This window comes from Haliotis rubra, unplaced genomic scaffold (genome assembly GCF_003918875.1).
Source record: "Haliotis rubra isolate DU_JTF1 unplaced genomic scaffold, ASM391887v1 Scf409, whole genome shotgun sequence".
Taxonomy (NCBI): Eukaryota; Metazoa; Mollusca; class Gastropoda; order Lepetellida; family Haliotidae; genus Haliotis; species Haliotis rubra.
In genome coordinates this window covers 697,258-717,380 of record NW_025767090.1, presented here as the reverse complement: position 1 = coordinate 717,380, position 20,123 = coordinate 697,258, and the positions used below count along the sequence as shown (strand labels likewise).

General features: G+C 40.2%; 1 protein-coding gene across 3 annotated transcripts; it reads right to left on the bottom strand.

The window, feature by feature from the left end:
• Window positions 1-234: 234 nt before the first annotated feature.
• On the bottom strand, window positions 235-16,535 carry LOC124287942 (postacrosomal sheath WW domain-binding protein-like). 3 transcript variants are annotated; one of them, XR_006901345.1, is made up of 6 exons: window positions 16,073-16,147; window positions 13,796-14,140; window positions 8,262-8,344; window positions 5,541-5,613; window positions 4,251-4,374; window positions 235-246 (listed from the first exon to the last, which is right to left on the bottom strand). XR_006901345.1 is itself a non-coding variant. In XM_046724433.1 (5 exons), the coding sequence occupies exons 2-5, from the start codon at window positions 14,099-14,101 to the stop codon at window positions 4,354-4,356; spliced, it is 483 nt and encodes a 160-aa protein (XP_046580389.1). In that variant the 5' UTR covers window positions 14,102-14,140; window positions 16,194-16,535; the 3' UTR covers window positions 4,250-4,353. The 3 variants fall into 3 exon arrangements, 1 of the variants encoding a protein (XP_046580389.1); XR_006901344.1 differs by lacking the exon at window positions 16,073-16,147 and adding an exon at window positions 15,901-16,065; XM_046724433.1 differs by lacking the exons at window positions 235-246; window positions 16,073-16,147 and adding an exon at window positions 16,194-16,535 and having other exon boundaries at window positions 4,250-4,374.
• Between the last annotated feature and the right edge of the window lie 3,588 nt (window positions 16,536-20,123).

Below are 20,123 nucleotides of genomic sequence, written 5' to 3'. Positions count from 1 at the left end.
CGAAACTCGTGACCTTCCTATGGTATCTGACCTCGCTTTCGCTCGGCCAAATACCATAGGAAGGACACTCGTTTCGTATAATTCGTATGTAATGAGACCTCGTTTAGTATCCTCTATGTATCTTGAGATGACATGAGTACCGCTGTTACACTTCTATAATTGAGTAAAGCTGGGAAGTCGCAGTCTGTAGTTGCCCGACATTTCAACGTTCATCAGAGCACCATTTCTCGCCTTTGTTATCATTTCCTGCAGACCAGTTCCGCCCAAGATGCTGCCGTCCAAGAGTTAACACCCGAGCCACCAACCGCTACATCCGGGTTGCTCATTTGCGTCAATGTCTTGCCACAGCCGTGGAGACTGCACAACGCATCCATGGTTTGAGAAGAATTTCCAACCAAGCTGTCAGGAATCGATTTTGTGAAGTGAGAATTCGACCAAGAAGGCCAGTTGTCGCCCCTGTTTTGAGGAGGACTGCACGGTATTAACGGTATATCGCAATACGCCTTTAAAACGATACGTATTGCAATGGTTTTAGTTCTTGTTATCTTTATGGTTTAATTTCAAATCCATACAAACTTTCATTCACGCTGACGTTTTCCATTGTAATTGATTGACAAAACAGCATACTTTACATACATTTCATAAAGAAGAAAATACAATCCTTCAAAATCAATTCGAAATTCGAAATTTCTGTTATCACAACCATTAAGTTTATTTTTATGGCTTTAGCATGTAGAAAATAGGCTCTACATGTACAATCGATGTCACCACTGTCAAACACCTAGGCTCCAATACATCGCAATACGAAGCGGTATATGGCTACCAGAATCACAATATATTGCAATCCAAATTTTTTGCCAATGTACAGCCCTAGTTTTGAGATACTTCCATCGGCGCAGTCGCTTGCGGTGGTGTCGTAGAGTCCTGAACTGGAACCTTAGAAACTGGAGTCAGCTCAGCTACCGCGACTTCCACAAATGGAAGTCGGACAACTGGTAGTCTGGACTGCTGGTTTTTGTGTACTCCTCTGATAGGTGTTAATTGTCACGGCTCCCACGGCCGAAAGCTATGATTACACAAGTCGCGGCAGCTGAGCGGGTTAGGCGGCTGACTTTGTGTGCTGGCGATAAGATGCCTGACCCTGAGGGTGTGAGTTCGAATCCCGTATGGGGCTCAACTCAAAAAAGTACTAGAATGTGTACTTTACTAAGAAAGTGTAATCCCAAATATAACATATGTTGCTTTTTTAACTGAATTACCCGGATAGAATATTGCTGTGTTCAAGAACGAAATCTTTGTAAATCAGAATTTTCAATGATAACCCATGTCAAATTTTGATGTTGCTATTATTGATTATGTACGACGGAAAAGGTTCTTCGATTTCCATGTGAATTTGCGTCCGTAAGTAACTCGTTGATTGAAAACAACACAACAACCAGTGACAACTGTATGTCAAGAGAATAAAAGAACTTGTTTATTTCATATAAACATATACTTATAGAATATTAAAAATATTGCAACTAATGTATTTGTATTTTACCGACCGACACATCTTTGGCTGCCAGGATGATGACATTACGATAACAAATATTCACACACCTGTACGATAACAATTTTGGAAACACCTGTGTGAGAAACACCTGTATGAGAAACACCTGTATGATAAACACCTGTATGATAAACAGCTGTATGGGAAACACCTGTATGATAAACACCTGTATGATAAACACTTGTATGAGAAACACCTGTATGAGAAACAGCTGTATGAGAAACACCTGTATGATAAACACCTGTATGATAAACACTTGTATGAGAAACACCTGTATGAGAAACAGCTTTATGAGAAACACCTGTATGAAAAGCACCTGTATGATAAACACCTGTATGAGAAACAGCTGTATGAGAAACAACTGTATGAGAAACACCTGTATGAAAAGCACCCGTATGATAAACAACTGTATGATAAACACCTGTATGAGAAACACCTGTATGAGAAACAGCTTTATCAGAAACACCTGTATGAATACACCTATATGATAACACCTGTATGAGAAACACCTGTCTGATAATGAAAGTCGAGAGCTATGCTCTAACAATGGAAGGCATTTGAATAATATCTTGCCATCAAAAAACATAACGGTACCAACTGTTAAAACATGATTGACGCTAATCATGATTTTTATGATATAAATGTGATATTATAATGCACCTTTTCCATGTACAAGGCACATGCTCAAAGCGCTAACACACAATATGATTATTTATTATTACCCCGGATAACCCAAGCTAACCGTAAGGCGCTAGAAGGTTAATAGACACATGACTGATCCCACCGGGTACCCATTTTCTGCTGGGTGAACAGAGTTTTTCAGATAACAACCGCGACCAAGTCTTTTTTTGGCCTGAATGAAAGTTATTTATGCAGATAAACACTATCTCAGTTATGTAACGGTATATCTTCGTAGGGTTGGGGACAATGCCAAATGACGAGCCGACCGCTTAAGTGAAATCTACGATTACAGGAACATTCCTCTTTAAAGGCTCATAATCTCGCTAGTCCGGGTCTCTAACTTACGATTGCTACAATCCGAGCACGACAACGGGATACAGAAGGGATTTGTGATTTTCGGTGACCTAGACAATTGAACAAATACGGCTTTGAAAAGTTCAGGGGCTCGGTTATGTTATGAAAAAAACACAGCGCGGAGCACCTTAGAATACAGCACCACAACTTCTCGCGAGGACGTTCTCTGTCGTAGGTCACGTGTCACTAAGACAAGCAACCAGTTTGTGAGGATCCGTTGGACGCGAACCACGACCTTCGGATTGTTAGCCCGACAGCTAACCGACTGAGCTACTTCCACACTACAGTGTGTGCAAATTTATCGCCATTCCTGTGGCGTCGCGGAAATGAACGGAAAGAGTCGAATAGGTCACGCACAATTACGAAGGTTACGGGTAGACTTGGTGTCCCGTGATTTTAATCTTCGGACAATTGCCGAATGGCTCCGATGTCATTTGGCACACTCGTCCCATTCCGTAATCTACAAGATACCGTGTAGTATGGAATGAGCCGATATGGCGCGAACTGGAAACGGTCTCAATGACGTCAGGCGTCAGACGTCGATTTCATTGTGCATGCATGAGTGACGTGCTTTTATAAAAATCATCGGGTGATTTTGTGAAAGAAAAGTGTTGTAGGGAACACTGTAAGGATAATGTGGATCGTACTGTGGAATGAGGGAAATAATTACTGAACAAATGTTGCATGTGGCTTGAGTGCTAGTGCCAGACCAATTTCCATTAGCCCAAAATGTCTACATTAAACCATTTCATCGTGTACTTTCGACGTTTTTGGTCTCCCGTTTTTGTGTGAAAAAAAGTATTAAAATAATTTAATTGACCAAAACTGCGAATAATAGAATATGACAGAATGTTACCTAACCGGTGTAAACCATTCTTACTAAATTTTAAAAAATAAAAAATACACAAAATATTACATCTCAGCACCTCTTAATAATACAAATAAATATGAGCGCATTAGTGAAAAAAAAATTTTTTTTTAATTAAACTGGTGCTTGCGAAACATTGCGCATCCGCCGGTAAACAACTACTGGAAACTCTGAACATCGTTGAGCTTATGCAATGACATAGCTAGTAGAGATGAAACATCAGTGAGCGGAGCTTATACGCACTCGCTGAGCTAGACAACCGCGTTGCTAGGGCATTGTTTCCAGAACGTGCTTTGGGACAAAATCACGTAAAATGACGTAAAAGGGTATTATGACGTATTTTTAAAGTTTGTGATGGTGTATTCTGAAGGTAGCTCTACGGTCTCTTTGTGAAATGGTTCGGGGCAGAGATCATCGGGAGTTGCAAGCCTTGGTGTCACATATACTTATGTTTAAAATCAATATGCATAAAAATAATTTCGTTTTAGTCTCATCTGTTTCAAAAATGTTTACGCATGGCACGATGTTGGGTGATCCATTCAATAAAGCCAAATCAAGATGGAAAGTACGGACTATAATCCAAATACACCATACTAAATAATGTTCTCGAACAGAAACCAAAAACAAAAGAAGTATTTTCTGTCAAGCAGCGACTCAACATTAAGCAATGAAACGTACAAAGCGAACCTGTGTCAATACGTCAGTACATACAATTTGCACATATAGTGGAGTTTTAAAGACAAAATGTAAACAGATGTGATTTCAGGTCGGTCTTAAAGTGACAGTTTGTAGTTAGACGTCACATTGGGGTGTTATAATGTAATCGCAGATATTCCGTTCAGGCATCATGCAAAACGTCTAGCCCATCACAGCCAGTGGCTGCAGTGTTGATTCGCGTTGTTTAGCAGTCGTAACATATACACTGAAAAGAGAAAATAAAATAAAATGTTACTCGAATATCATGTCCACTGAATACAGAAGATCCTGACAGCACATGTCATTGAACACACATCTAAAAAAGGTAGGTCGTTAATGTAAAGGGTGTATTATCTTACCTTCATGTAAATACTTTAATTTCATTGGTCAATGACGCTTTAACAAGTTAACGGGTGACAGTGCTACAAGAGAAGCGTACATCAGACCATATTACCCTCGAGAGAAGCATACAACTGATAATGTCACCCTTTTGGCACAATAGCCTGTACCCACAATGACACGTATATGAAGGCACAGTGGCGGTTTGCCACAATGACACGTGTATGAAGGCACATTGGCGGTTTGGCACAATGACCTGTACCCACAATGACACGTGTATGAAGGCACAGTGGCGGTTTGGCACAATGGCCTGTACCCACAATGACACGTGTATGAAGGCACAGTGGCGGTTTGGCACAATGACCTGTACCCACAATGACACGTGTATGAAGGCACAGTGGCGGTTTGGCACAATGGCCTGTACCCACAATGACACGTGTATGAAGGCACATTGGCGGTTTGGCACAATGGCCTGTACCCACAATGACACGTGTATGAAGGCACATTGGCGGTTTGCCACAATGACACGTGTATGATGGCCTGTACCCACAATGACACGTGTATGAAGGCACAGTGGCGGTTTGCCACAATGACACGTGTATGAAGGCACAGTGGCGGTTTTGGCACAATGACCTGTACCCAAAATGACACGTGTATGGTGGCGGTTTGGCACAATGACCTGTACCCACAATGACACGTGTATGAAGGCACAGTGGCGGTTTGGCACAATGGCCTGTACCCACAATGACACGTGTATGAAGGCACATTGGCGGTTTGGCACAATGGCCTGTACCCACAATGACACGTGTATGAAGGCACAGTGGCGGTTTGGCGCAATGGCCTGTACCCACAATGACACGTGTATGAAGGCACAGTGGCGGTTTGCCACAATGACACGTGTATGAAGGCACATTGGCGGTTTGGCACAATGACCTGTACCCACAATGACACGTGTATGAAGGCACAGTGACGGTTTGGTACAATGGCCTGTACCCACAATGACACGTGTATGAAGGCACAGTCAGAGAGAGAGAGAGAGTTAAACTCGCTTACCAGACATATCCACACAAAAATCCACGGTGGGAAGAATATGGAGATACAGCAGTGAAGGCAGTGATTGACGGTCCTGGAAGAAAACAACAACATAAGCATCCCTGAGCACCAATGTTGTACGGTTACATTAAAGTTTAAAATTGGCATGATCGACAAATCATAATCCTATAACAAAGCAACACACTGTCTGCTAATACATCCCAGGGAGACCTTCAAATGTGTAGGATAAGCATTTGGAAGAAAGGGGGCGGTGGGGTGGCCTAGTGGTTAAAGCTCATCACGTCGAAGGCCGGGTTCGATTCCCCTCATGGGTACAATGCGTGAAGCCCATTTCTGGTGTTCACCGATGTGATATTGCTGGAATATTGCTAAAAGCGGCGTAAACTATAATTCACTCACTCACTTTAGAAGAAAGCCATACAGCTGTGTGTGGGTGGATATGTATTGCACATTCAGAAAATGACTTCAGACACTTTTTCAACAAGCGAAAGTATATTACCGCTAGTGTGTTACACCGGAAATTCTGGGTTTGTCCCTGACGTAATATTCTTAGAATTTTGCTAAAACACCAAACTCACTCACTATATATATAAAGCATGCCAGTAAACGCGTAGGGTGGAACCTTGTTGGGCCCATTAAGAAAAACATTTTGTTGTAAAGGATCAAAACCGACTCCGAGGTTTTGTTTGAAAAAGTAAGCCCGCGGCAGAGGGAAATGGAGAGGGCCGAGAAGCAAGACCTGATTCCCCAAGGCCAAGGGCTTACCTTTTCAAACAAAACCGAGAAGGTTTGGATCCAACTTATGAACCGACCGAAGATATACTTTAGATATAATTTTGATATTTGGTATTTACTGTTGAAATAAGACGGGATGCGACTGGCAGCTGACACCTTGCTTTGCACGCGCAAAAGCATGAGAGCCGTTATGTCAACAAGCGCACGAGCGTGTATTTTAATCTCTCACCGTCAATGGCATGATTCTTACCAAAAACTGTATAATAGGCAACAACATCCTGTTAGCTAAGTTCTTTGTACTTTCAATGTTACGATATATATTTTTCATGATTTTTTAAACAATGCCATAATGCCATAAACGATTTAAGTACTAGGGATTATTTTTACCAAAGCACCGCAGTCATTTACGCGCGTTCTGATTGGTTTGTCGTATTTTCGTACATTACAAGCATCGACAGCACACCGTCCATTGAGCTCCGGCAGTTTGGGGTTGGTCACCAATATTCCGGATTGGTCAAAATCCATCATGGCGGCCATGTCGCGATTCGAGCCTTTGAATGGGCAAAAGACCGTAATAAATATTCATTTTTAACATTTTTATAATTTCAGACGTCGACAACTAAGCAGGTCAAGTGTTGAAATATATGTGTTTGAATGACAATTGCTCTATTAAGTCCTCAGTTTCCTAAAGTTCACACGGTTTTCAAAGAGTCATCAAATCACGCCACGATTGTCACGAATTTCATCGAAAAAATAGGAATATCCTTATTAGGAACGTGTATTATAGCTTGAGAAATACTCTTTGATATCTTAGCAATCAGTTCGCCATATTCAGAGTTACCAGATTTGCTCTCAATTGTTGAAATTGTCCGTCTTGTGAGGCACGCCTCGCCGTTGAGTGTACGGATTGGTCACGTCTCATTGTTAAGTAGTGGTTGGTCATTTGACGGTATACGGTTTGGTCATAGCACTTGATTGTGTTGTCATTCAATAAAAGTAGATTTATATTTCCTGAATCCCCCTAAATTGGGACTGTGAATATTGGAACCGGTTGTGAAATTTAGTAGGAAGAATAATTTGTGTCAATAGACTTGTTGATGTTCTGTTAATGAAATTTGTACAAGTATTTTTCTCGGACATTTCTTTGGATTGATAAATGACAATTAAAACAAAGAAACAGATGCTATTTTTTAGAACTTTTGAATTGTTTTTAAGTCATTACAAGAGTTGCTTCAGTTGATATGTGACAGTGAATCTAGTCTTGTCAAATTTAACGTATCTTGAGAAAGTATAAAAGATAGATCATTGAAAATTGTTCTTCCAATGGTGAGTGTGTCCTTTTTTCTGTTGTAGCAGTGCAATGATTGTGGAGGCCTTGGTTGAATATTTCCATGAGCTTGACGGTCCCAAAAATATGTCGAAGCTGTGTAGTACATGCGGCAGAACATTTAAATCCGTTAGTGGATTGCACACTTTCATTCAGTTAGGCTATATACTTTGAGATATGGTCAAAGCAGCACACTGATATCTGTGTCAACTTTATGGACTGGTGTGATGCTGTCTGACTATTATAAAAGAATATTTTGTTTTTAAGTTCAGGAAAAGCGACAACAAAATTAATTAAGGGAGAGAGAATACCCCATGTCATAAACAACACTGATTAAGGCTCGAGGTAGGATATGTCCTGTGGTAAGACGAAAACAGAGCATATTTAAAAATTCTATATATATGTAGAAATATACTGACGATTTCACAATAAGCACACTGTATGTTTTTAATTAATTAAGGGCCCTAGCAAAATATCCTTGAAGAAATTTGTTGATGAAAGATTTATCAAACGTTTCGTGATATAACCGAAACATTGCCCAAATCAACGTTAAACCAAACTCACTCACTAACTCATCAAACTCATTCACTCCCTCACTCACTCGCTATTATGGGAGCGAAAGACTGGGGGTTAATGTGTCATTAACTCTAAGCACTTACTCTCTCTGCTGAACTACAACAGTCTGTTGCGCAGCACCACCGCCGACAACAACGACGTTGGTACTTCTTTGCTGCTGCATCATCTGAAAAAATCAACACAAAATGAAAAATCCATCCTCGCCCACCCAGGACATTATATTTCAACTCTATCCCGACTAATACCCTCGACCTATTCGCCGCTCTTGTTTCGCTTTGGAACTGAGGTCACCAAAATCAAATCTTCCACTGAGACCAAGATGCATCACGTTCATGAGTTTGACACCTAAACCAATGAACACGAAAATTCGAAACAAGCGTTCAAACTTTTTGGGAGCCGCCATTGACAAGATCTGTTTTCCAAAACAATGAATCAGATGGCTGAAATAAATCATGGCCTAGTCCAGGTCATTCATAATATTTTTTTATGTTTCTCATCTCCAATAGTAAACCGAGGGAGAGCGAGCCGGCGAAAGAAATGCTGAAAAATAATATAATAAGAAAAGAGCTTTTGATTAATTTTGTAATATATTCTATGACATTTGTCAGTTTAAAAAAACCAGGGTACTAATGTTATTTTGATGACCAATCAAATATTCTGCAAACAAAACGTATGGGAACGCCCTAAAATTTGATAGTCATGTATAAACTTAAACGTGGTGAGGTCATTTATACTTTAAAGTAAAAACAACTTTTTGTGTGCTTAATGGGCACTTTAAACATGTTGGAACATGCAGTGAAGCAACTGATTCAATATTCATTGAGTTTGAGTGAAATGAAACATTGTCAAAAGCAGCGAAAAACAAGGGTTTTGAATCACACCAGCACCATGTTTGATTCAAACGCCCAAACACAACAGCCTAGTGCATGTGGAAGACAGGTCATATGCTGTAGATGAGAGTACCAAATTTGCGATGCGAGTTCCGATCTCAAATAGAAGCAAATCTGAAATAGACGGAGGTATTGTCATATTGATGCTCTTGAAACCAGCCTCACCCCAAAAACCATCTCGCGTCCTCCTCACTAAATTTCTTAATTTACCCAGGTGCCTCCAGCGTTGCCTTTTTAAGGGCTTTTCTTGTTGCTATCACAGTTCGTATGCTACAAGCTGTCACTAATGGTCGCACCGTGAAAACGCACCCTATAGAGCAGGCTCGCTTATTTACAGACCGTCGCCAAATAGTCAAGTAGCTTATGGGATTCCGTGAAAGTTTTTTGATGAAAGCAAATCATATATTCTTTTGTGTTTATATGTTAAAGGAGTTTTAAAATGTTTGGTTCCAATCTGAATATTAATGCGAAAGCTATTTTTAGCTCAAAATCCAAGATGGCCGCCAAAATTTAACCGGGAACTGAAAAAGTTGCAACAACCCGGAACAAAACAATGGTTTTAACATCACATACCATGCATTTTTGGTTAAGGACTATATTTCTCATATGCTGTAAGTCACCAGATCTTTTTAGTTTGTCTTTCACTCTTAAATTTACATAAAAGAGTTATTTTTAGCTCTAAAAGTCTTAATGATGAATAAAAAAAACCATTTCTGCACAAAGCATATCTTTTATATAGAACTAGTACAATATGAAAAAGGAATATACTTCTTATCCTGTTTATCAACTATAGAAGAGGTCTTTACATGAAACTGCAATCCAGAAATATGCTCTTAAAAAAAGAAACGCATACGCCATTTTTAGAAGAATTCCTTGCGTTATTTTAAGAGCAATTATTTCATGTAATCCCAATGGTTTAACGGTGAAAATTCAAACGTCTATAGACAAAGCCTTTACTGTTGTGTTTTCTGTTTACTTGAGTCCATAAGATTGCGTCAAAGTCAGTGCTTTGTATGGCCACCATTGGCAGCAATTACTGCTCGGCACCGTCTCAGCACCGACTGGATAAATTGACGAAGTAGCAATTATCATCGTAGGCGACTTCAATTTCCATTTTGACAACAAGGATAACCATGACACTGAACGAATGCTAAATCTTCTTGAAGTCCACAACTGGGTACAACTCGTGTCAGAGGCAAGCCACATAGGTGGACACACTCTGGACTGGATAGTTACCCGTGCTTCAGACGCGTGTGTCAGTTGTGTATCTGTATAGGATCTACAGCTCTCTGACCATTTCCATCTCTTTGTGAGCTTGGACCTCTCCATATTCAGTCCAAATGTGAAGATTACTCGCTGTAGGAACTTGCGCTCCCTGGATAAGGATACTTTCAAGACAATTTTCTAAACTCAGACCTTATACAATACAGTTCTATCTGAGCTGCTCGACAAACCGGTGAAGGACAGAGTCATACCAGTCACTAAAACATCTGCTTGGGACTTCAGACCTGAAGTTCGACAAGCGAAATAGGAAAAGAGGAAAGCAGATGGAAAAAATCTTTCCTGGAGATTCATCGCCAAATGTATATTTCAGCCAGAAATCACTCAACAACGGTCATCAGACAAATCAACATCTCAGTTCTAAGATTGAAGCCAACGAGTCAAGTCCAAAGTTGCTGTTCAAACTTTTGTTCAGTATCGTGGGTAAACACTGGGAATCACCACTTCGACATCTGATGACAATGAAGCAACAGCACAGACATTTTCGTATTATTTCTACAAAAAGATCCAAGACATTCATGACAAGATTTCGTCTTCTGTGGCTGTGGATGAACGGATTTTCCTCCAAAAATGTTTGATGGCACGCCTCTTACTCATATTGATAGTTTCACTGACACTAAAGTTACTAAACTACTGAAATCTGCAAAAGAACAACTTGTTCACTTGATCCGATTCCAACTGACCTTCTATATGACTGTCTCGACGTACTCTTACCAACATTAGTGCGGATTATTTAATCTTCAACTTCATCTGGTTATGTCCCAAGTGTACCCAAGTCAGCTCTAGCTAGGCCACCTCTGCAGAAATCAAGCCTTTGACCATTTATAGCTCATTTTGTAGGGAAATCATCTCGCTTTCGACGGGGCCTTAAAAATAGTTTACGTGGTGAAATCTAACTTTGATTGAGGAGGGGGTGGTTCCGTCGTTGCATCCCTTTTCATTTTATATAGTACTAGGGTAGGGTCTATGTACCTATATGTCTTTCTAACGCTGTTTCCTAGCGTGACACGCCCCTGTGGTATGAACTACTGTAACAGCCTTTTGGCCGGATCTCTATCTTGTGTCACTGTCCAACTCCAACGCATACAGAATTTAGCTGCTCGCATTACCTCCCAGATTTCCAGAAGCAGCACATTACACCAGCTCAAAAGGACCCTCCATTGGCTTCCCGTGAAACACAGCATCTCCTTCAAACTCCTCTGTCTCACATACCAGTGCATGACTAACATGGTTCCTGTCTACCTCTCAGATCTTCTTCGACCGCCTCCGTGGTGTAGTGGTTAGAGTGTCAGCCTGGAGAGGGGGAAGGTCGCGGGTTCGATCCCCGACCGCGTCATACCAAAAGACTTTAAATTATGGTACTTGTTGGTCCCTGTCTGGCGCTCGGCATTAATGGGTACAATAAGGACTGGTCGGCTCGGAGTCAGTATAATGTGTCTGAGTGGGGTATTCATGCTTCACTGCGGCATGGTATCTCAGTCGGGCTAGCACTATAAAACCAGCTTAAGTCTGGGCTAGTACAAGCAGCCGCACATACACATACACACGCATGCACGTCGTCATATGAGCGAAAGATTCTCAAGCACGACGTTAAACCCAGTTTCACCTCACCTCACCTCACCTCAGATCTTCTTCAGGCTTATGCACCATCTAGATCTCTGAGATCAGGGAATCAACACCTTCTTGTTATCCCCAAAGTCAAACAAGCTAAATATGGACACTGTGCCTTCTCCTATGCTGCTGATAAAAAAAGATTTCTCCCCACATTTATTTGTATATATTTTTTTCAAAGATTATAACCATTTTAGAATGATCCGATCCGATGACTTCAAAATTATTTCAAAGGATTTAATTGAGAGTGTGAAGCAGAAAATAGTGTTTTCTCCCCCATCATTTCATTATATTCTTATCTATTTTCAAAGAACTCTGCTTTTAGAAGAAAAACTTTGAACATATTAATAAGACATTGATAAATCATAATCTGATATTGACCAACTACGTACATTTTGAAATAAGGACTGCTCCCTTACTGACAGTCTCACCAAACAGCATAAACATCTCTTTTTAGTTTCACACATAACTGTTCTTTCACTTTTATTAATAACTTCATTTACATTGATTTGATAAACTGAAGCAATCATATACTTACAAAATGCACAAAACCTACATCTGCTTAAATTCGTCTGCTAGCTGCCTTTTTGAGAGAGGGAGTGTTCATTATTTGTAATTTTTCTAAATTTAAAAAAATATATATATTGGGGTTTTCTTTCAGTAAATTATTTCATGAAATAGAGAAACACACTTGGATAAAGTTAATAACCTCAAACTTTAAATATTCAACTCTCCTATATACCTTATGACCTTTTAGCAACCCTTTCCACAACCATTTTGTACAGTGCCCAAAAGTCCTATTTGCACGGTATTTCAACTTGGAATCAAACTTTTTATTTAACTAGCATGTCTGATGAATACAAAAAACACAATGTCTTACTTTCATCACAAAACTTCCACGGGACCTGAATGCTGCACCCATCCTACCACACTAACATAGCTGATTTATTGCAGAGTGCGACGTTAAACAAAGCCAAGCAAACAAACCAAAATTCAAGGCGTTTGTATTTGTATTGGTCGCCTTCTATGCAGTCTAACTGACAGAGAGTCAGCCCCAGAGCGGAAGGACAGTGAATCGAATCCCTAACGCCCCCAACCAAAGGACATTGATATGGTGCCCATGTTACTCTTCTAGGTACTCGTAATTAAGGGATTGAATAACAACTGATCGAATGGCAATGCTTAGATGCAATTGTAATTGATTGAGGTAACCGTTATCTTAGACGCTGACGAGTTCATATACATAGTCATGTAGACATCTGTTATTATAAAAGTTTGAAAAGATGAAATTTCAATGATGTTACAGCTCGAGAGTTGATATACTGTTTGACACATTTTCTAGGACAGAATAACGCGCACATGAATTTCACTTTCAATAAAAGATCTACAATTTTCCAAAAACATTTTACATAGTCGTTCAGTGTACGAGACATCTGCCCAGTTACACTACAACTCAAAGGATATGCCCTTACAAGAGACAAAGGAATTCACAAAAATATGGTACTGTACTTAGAGAACTAAATATGCTTTCACTTGTTTGTTTGTTGTTTAACGCTGCTTTCAGCAATATTCCAGCTATACGGTGGCGGTCTGTAACTAATCGAGTCAATCCAGACAATCCAGTGATCCACAGCATGACCATCGACCTGCGCAGTTGGGTCTCGATGACATGTGTCAACCAAGTCAGCGAGTCTGACCACCCGATCCCCTTAGTCGCCTCTGACGACAAGCATGGGGTTCTAAGACCTATTCTAACCCGGATCTTCGTGGGTAAATATGTTTTGAACTGAGAATTTTGAAACTGAGACAACTACAAGAAATATCGATCACTTTACCGGAGGAGGGTAGGGCTGAAGTGGCCGGTATCCCTGGGGTGGTGGTCCGTATCCCTGGGGTGGTGGTCCGTAACCTTGGGGTAGTGGTCTGTATCCCTGGGGTGGTGGTCCGTATCCCTGGGGTAATGGTCTGTATCCCTGGGGTGGTGTTCCGTATCCCTGGGGTGATGGTGGCCCGTACCCCTGGTGTGGTGGTGGTTCGTACCCCTGGGGTGGTGGTCCATGTCCTTGTAGGGGTTGTGCATATGCTTGTGGGGGTGATCCCGTCCCTTCATAGGGCTGGTATGGAGGTGGGTGTTTCTCCATATTTGATGATATAATTCAGGTAAGCTTTAAAGAATTCGCCTGCAAAACAAAAAGTATCACATGGGTGCAAAAGATGTTTCCTCAATCCTACTTATTTTGCTAATATTTTTCAATACACACAGACCTTAGGTATAATCTTTCACATGTGTTTCCCATCTCTCGTCGACTCTGATCTTTCATTATGCATCGCCATATGTCAACATTGTACTGCATGGTGCTGTATCGTAATATGTCATCAAGATACTGCATGGTGTTGCATCGTAATATGCCATCATGATACTGCATGGTGCTGCATCGTTGTATGTCAGCAAGATACTGCATGGTGCTGCATCGTAATATGCCATCATGAAAATGCATGGTGATGCATCGTAATACATGTATGTCAGCAAGATAATGCATGGTGCTGCATCCTACTATATCAACATTGTACTGCATGGTGTTGCATCGTAATACCTCAGCAAGATACTGCATGGTGTAGCGTCGTAATATGCCATCATGAAAAAGCATGGTGTTGCATCGTTATATATCAGCAAGATAATGCATGGTGCTGCATCCTACTATATCAACATTGTACTGCATGGTGCTGCATCGTAATATGCCATCATGAAAATGCATGGTGCTGCATCGTAATATGTCAGCAAGATACTGCATGGTGCTGCACCCTACTATATCAACAATATACTGCATGGTGCTGCATCGTAATATGCCATCATGAAAATGCATGGTGCTGCATCGTAATATGTCAGCAAGATACTGCATGGTGCTGCACCCTACTATATCAACATTGTACTGCATGGTGCTGCATCGTAATAGATCGTCATTGCGATGCTTGTCAGTAAGGTAACAAAAATACTGCGATGCATCTCATCACGGCTTTAGCAGATTGAAAAGGTACATGATTTATATATACAGAAATATGATTTCGCGTTTTACATTTCCTTATGTTATAGTATTATAACTGTTATATACATTCGTGAGCGCCGTTGCCCACAGGCTATAGCATTATCAACAAGAACAGCTACAAAAGCAATAATAACCCGACATATTTCGAATGCGAAATAATATATTCATAATTTATTTGCAACTGAATCGGCAGGGAAAGGGGCGAGTGAGCGTGAGAAACAGAAATAGTATCATATTGGGGTTTTTTTTTGGGGGGGGTAATTTTTATTCTCGGAGAAAGCAGTATACAATATATGCATAAATGTATACAATATATATACAGAGACTGGAGTCACCGAGTTTTTTGTTATTTTGAAACACATTCGCTCGTACATCCATACAAAAAGAGTGCAGAAAATAAATTAAATCGTATTTTAAATGTGTGCTACTGAAAAAGATTTTCATACTGTTTCCCTTTGTTATATTATTCCTGAAACCTTCCTTTGCTATAATATCTGATTCTGTCTACGTTGTGGTAATAGTTCAATTCCTTTATCATAGTATCATATTAATGTACTTAGTAACCACACATGTTTCTCATATGTTAAACTTTGAAAGTTTCATGTAACACAGGTTCATAGAGAGAAGTTCGGCAGATCAGTGTATACAGACAACATATATGTTTTGAGGTCACAACGACTTACAATTAGTGAACGAACAGTCTAAAAATTCATCGAGGCAAAATAAAAAACAGTGTCTAAATGAACATCAGGCATCCAGTGTCTCAGTATTAAGTCATGTTAATATCATAACGAAACACATTGATTAACGTTAACATCTCTCGGTTTCAATTATTCAAATGTTCTCGCCACGTGACTGAACTGGAAAATATCTGAATGCTCACCAAACAGTCTTACCTGCTGTTATCACACGAACACAGCTTAATCGTCATACAAAGCACTGATGACCTAGATTCACAATTACATCCGGGTTTCAGAAGAACTGAAAACGACTTCACGTCGGCGGTCGTGTAACATAATCCAGTGAACAGTGTTTTTATCACCTGAGCTATTACATGTATACACTTACCACACAATGTACTTAACAACTCTCGTTTTGAGAACTCGTTCATTGATTTATATCATGAGAGAAGCCACATGCTTGCTCGACACTTAAAGTCACATGATCAGATATACAAATTGTACAATACCTGCTATTTTCCGAATTAATTCAATATTTCACTGACGCCATCTGTAGGTCGTACCGTCTCCTTGCTCTGGTCGACAGAGCATGTGTCTGTAGGTCGTACCACCTCCGGGGTCTACTGGGTAGAGCATGTGTCTGTAGGTCGTAAAACCTCCGTGGTCTACTGGGTAGAGTATGTGTCTGTAGGTCGTATCACCTCCGTGTTCTACTGGATAGAGTATGTGTCTGTAGGTCGTACCACCTCCGTGGTCTACTGGGTAGAGCATGTGTCTGTAGGTCGTACCACCACCGTGGTCTACTGGGTAGAGTATGTGTCTGTAGGTCGTATCGCTTCTGTGGTTTACTGGGTAGAGTATGTGTCTGTAGGTCGTATCGCTTCTGTGGTCTACTGAGTAGAGTATGTGTCTGTAGGTCGTATCGCTTCTGTGGTTTACTGGGTAGAGTATATGTCTGTAGGTCGTGTCGCTTCTGTGGTCTACTGTGTAGAGTATGTGTCTGTAGGTCGTACAACCTCCGTGGTCTACTGGGTAGAGCATGTGCCTGTAGGTCGTACCACCTCCGTGGTCTACTGGGTAGAGTATGTGTCTGTAGGTCGTATCTCTTCTGTGGTCTACTGGGTAGAGTATGTGTCGGTAGGTCGTATCGCTTCTGTGGTCTACTCGGTAGAGTATGTGTCTGTAGGTAGTATCGCTTCTGTGGTGCAGGTATGTATGTGATGAAGATCAGTAAGCTGCTGGTAGAGGAATGTGTGTGATAAAGACATTTAGCTGATGGTAGAGGAATGTGTGTGATAAAGACATTTAGCTGCTGGTACAGGAATGTGTGTGATAAAGACATTTAGCTGCTGGTACAGGAATGTGTGTGATAAAGACATTTAGCTGCTGGTACAGGAATGTGTGTGATAAAGACATTAAGCTGCTGGTACAGGAATGTGTGATAAAGACATTTAGCTGCTGGTACAGGTATGTGTGTGATAAAGACATTTAGCTGCTGGTACAGGAATGTGTGTGATAAAGACATTTAGATGCTAGTACAGGAATGTGTGTGATAAAGACATTTAGCTGCTGGTACAGGTATGTGTGTGATAAAGACATTAAGCTGCTGGTACAGGAATGTGTGATAAAGACATTTAGCTGCTGGTACAGGTATGTGTGTGATAAAGACATTTAGATGCTAGTACAGGAATATGTGTGATAAAGACATGTAGCTGCTGGTACAGGAATGTGTGTGATAAGGATAATTTAGATGCTAGTACAGGAATATGTGTGATAAAGACATTTAGCTGCTGGTACAGGAATGTGTGTGATAAGGACATTTAGATGCTAGTACAGGAATATGTGTGATAAAGACATTTAGCTGCTGGTACAGGAATGTGTGTAAAAAAGACATTAAGCTGCTAGTACAGGAATGTGTGTGATAAGGATAATTTAGCTGCTGGTACAGGAATATGTGTGATAAAGACATTTAGCTGCTGGTACAGGAATGTGTGTAAAAAAGACATTAAGCTGCTGGTACAGGAATGTGTGTGATAAGGATAATTTAGATGCTAGTACAGGAATATGTGTGATAAAGACATTTAGCTGCTGGTACAGGAATATGTGTGATAAAGACATTTAGCTGCTGGTACAGGAATGTGTGTAAAAAAGACATTAAGCTGCTGGTACAGGAATGTGTGTGATAAGGACATTTAGCTGCTAGTACAGGAATATGTGTGATAAAGACATTTAGCTGCTGGTACAGGAATGTGTGTGATAAGGATAATTTTGATGCTAGTACAGGAATATGTGTGATAAAGACATTTAGCTGCTGGTACAGGAATGTGTGTGATAAGGACATTTAGATGCTAGTACAGGAATATGTGTGATAAAGACATTTAGCTGCTGGTACAGGAATGTGTGTAAAAAAGACATTAAGCTGCTGGTACAGGAACGTGTGTGATAAGGATAATTTAGCTGCAGAGACAAGAATGCCTTGAATGTATTTAAAGAAGATAATTTAGTTTTTGATCAAGGCTAGATGTAATAAAAATTATTTAGTTGCTGCTGAAGGCTATATGTGCTTCATAAAACTTCTGGTGCAGGAGTCTTTGACGTTGTGGTAAAGATCTTTTAGCTGCTGTGGATCGGAAGACAGCATGAAGTAAAACAACGAATAACGGGTAGATGTGAGCAGCAAATGTGACTGTTGCTGCCTCAAGACAAAGAACATGAATCACATCAAATGTAACTGAGTATATCCATCTCGCTGGCCAGGAACAGACTATGCCGCAAAATTATTTAAACATTATCAGATCTGCCGCACGTCTGTCAGGCATAAACGTACGAAAACGACCCAGAACCATCATATTAATCCACTCTGAAACACCGCCCTCTAACAGAAGGACCCCCAAAACAACAACAGATAAATAAAACCCGAGAAAACAAAAATAATACCCTTCTTCACAAAATAATATTAAAAAAATAAAAGAATAAAAGACGAAGAACAAAAATCAAACATACAAAATACAAACAAGCGACCCCCAAAAAAAAAACAACAACAACAACAAAAACATAAAAAACAAAACAAAACAAACAAAACAAACAACAACAACAACAAAACAACAAACTAATAAATAAAATAAAATAATAATAATTAAAAATAAATTAAAAAATATATATATATAAAACAAACAAAAATGCTTCCCTGGACAAATAACCAGACAACTATCCAAACTCAAACAAAAACATCACAAATCCCCAAACCCCAACTCCCACCACCACAACCAATCACAAAATATCCCACAGACAAAAATAAAGCCAAAAAATAAAGGCCAAAAAGGTAAATAAACAACAGCCACGACAGTCTCCCCAACATTGTACATGCTTCTCCATATATATCAACATCAGCCATCTAGCCATAAATAATGAACGGTCCCTTACAGCTCTGGGTTATGGAGCGTTCCAAGTGACCTCCCATCAATGTCATATCAATACAGGTAACAGTTGCTGGCCCATTCAACTGTCATAAATTATCAATACTGGTCGTAATTCATCTATTAAATAGCTATCGGTGCAGGTTTCTGAGCTTGTACGGTGGCAGTCCTGCAAGGTTGCAGTGTCCTTTACACGTCGCTTTAGACGCCACTGGGCATTAAAATTAGGGGCGCAGTAGAGACTGGTTCGTTCGGATTGTTCTTAGGACCGAATTGAATTTTGAGTCGAGGAGCACTACATTCCGGAAATCTACCTCTGCTGTAACTCCGATAAACCAGTCCGTAAATGGTCAGATTTATACGTTGGGTTGTTTGTTGTTGTATAACGCCACACTCAGCAATATTCCAGCTACTAGTATTATGGCAGTGGTCTGTAGATAATCGAGTCTGGACCAGACAATCCGGCGATCAACAGCATGAGCATCGATCTACGCCATTAGGAGACGGTTACATGTGTCAAACAAATCAGCGAGCCTGACCACCTGATCCCGTTTGTTGCCTCTTACAACAAGCATGGGTTGCTGAAGACCAATTCTAACCCGTATCTTCATGGGACACATTTATTTTTGTATATGAGAAATATAACTGTGTTATCTTTCCATGGCATAGCCTAGATGGCCGTGTTTTATCCCTATTTCCCCGACATCCATGACAACATATAACCTGTCAGGCATACAATCTTAGGATATGCAATTATCACGCCAGTTATTGATATTATCTAATGTTCAGAATGCAACGAATACAATTTAATCTCCGAAAGAAAACACGCCAAGAGCATATAGGAAATAATAGGAACAGCAGCGTATGTTATATTTGGGACTACACTTTCTCAGTAAAGTACAGATTCTAGCACCTTTTGGGGGTTCCCATTGGAACAGCAGACTTTATTCCCGGATTTACGGAAATGTTCATAAAAGTATTACATACCATAACTTGATGAGATTTCGTAATAGAGAGTCGATA

Excerpts from the sequence above, each read along its gene's own strand:
- LOC124287942 (XM_046724433.1), bottom strand. The coding sequence starts at position 14,101 with ATGGAGAAACACCCACCTCCATACCAGCCCTATGAAGGGACGGGATCA. Across the intron at positions 8,345-13,795 it reads TTCAGCCCTACCCTCCTCCG|ATGATGCAGCAGCAAAGAAG; the intron begins GTAAAGTGATCG and ends TGATTTTTTCAG. Across the intron at positions 4,375-5,540 it reads TTTTTGTGTGGATATGTCTG|TGTATATGTTACGACTGCTA; the intron begins GTAAGCGAGTTT and ends TTCTCTTTTCAG.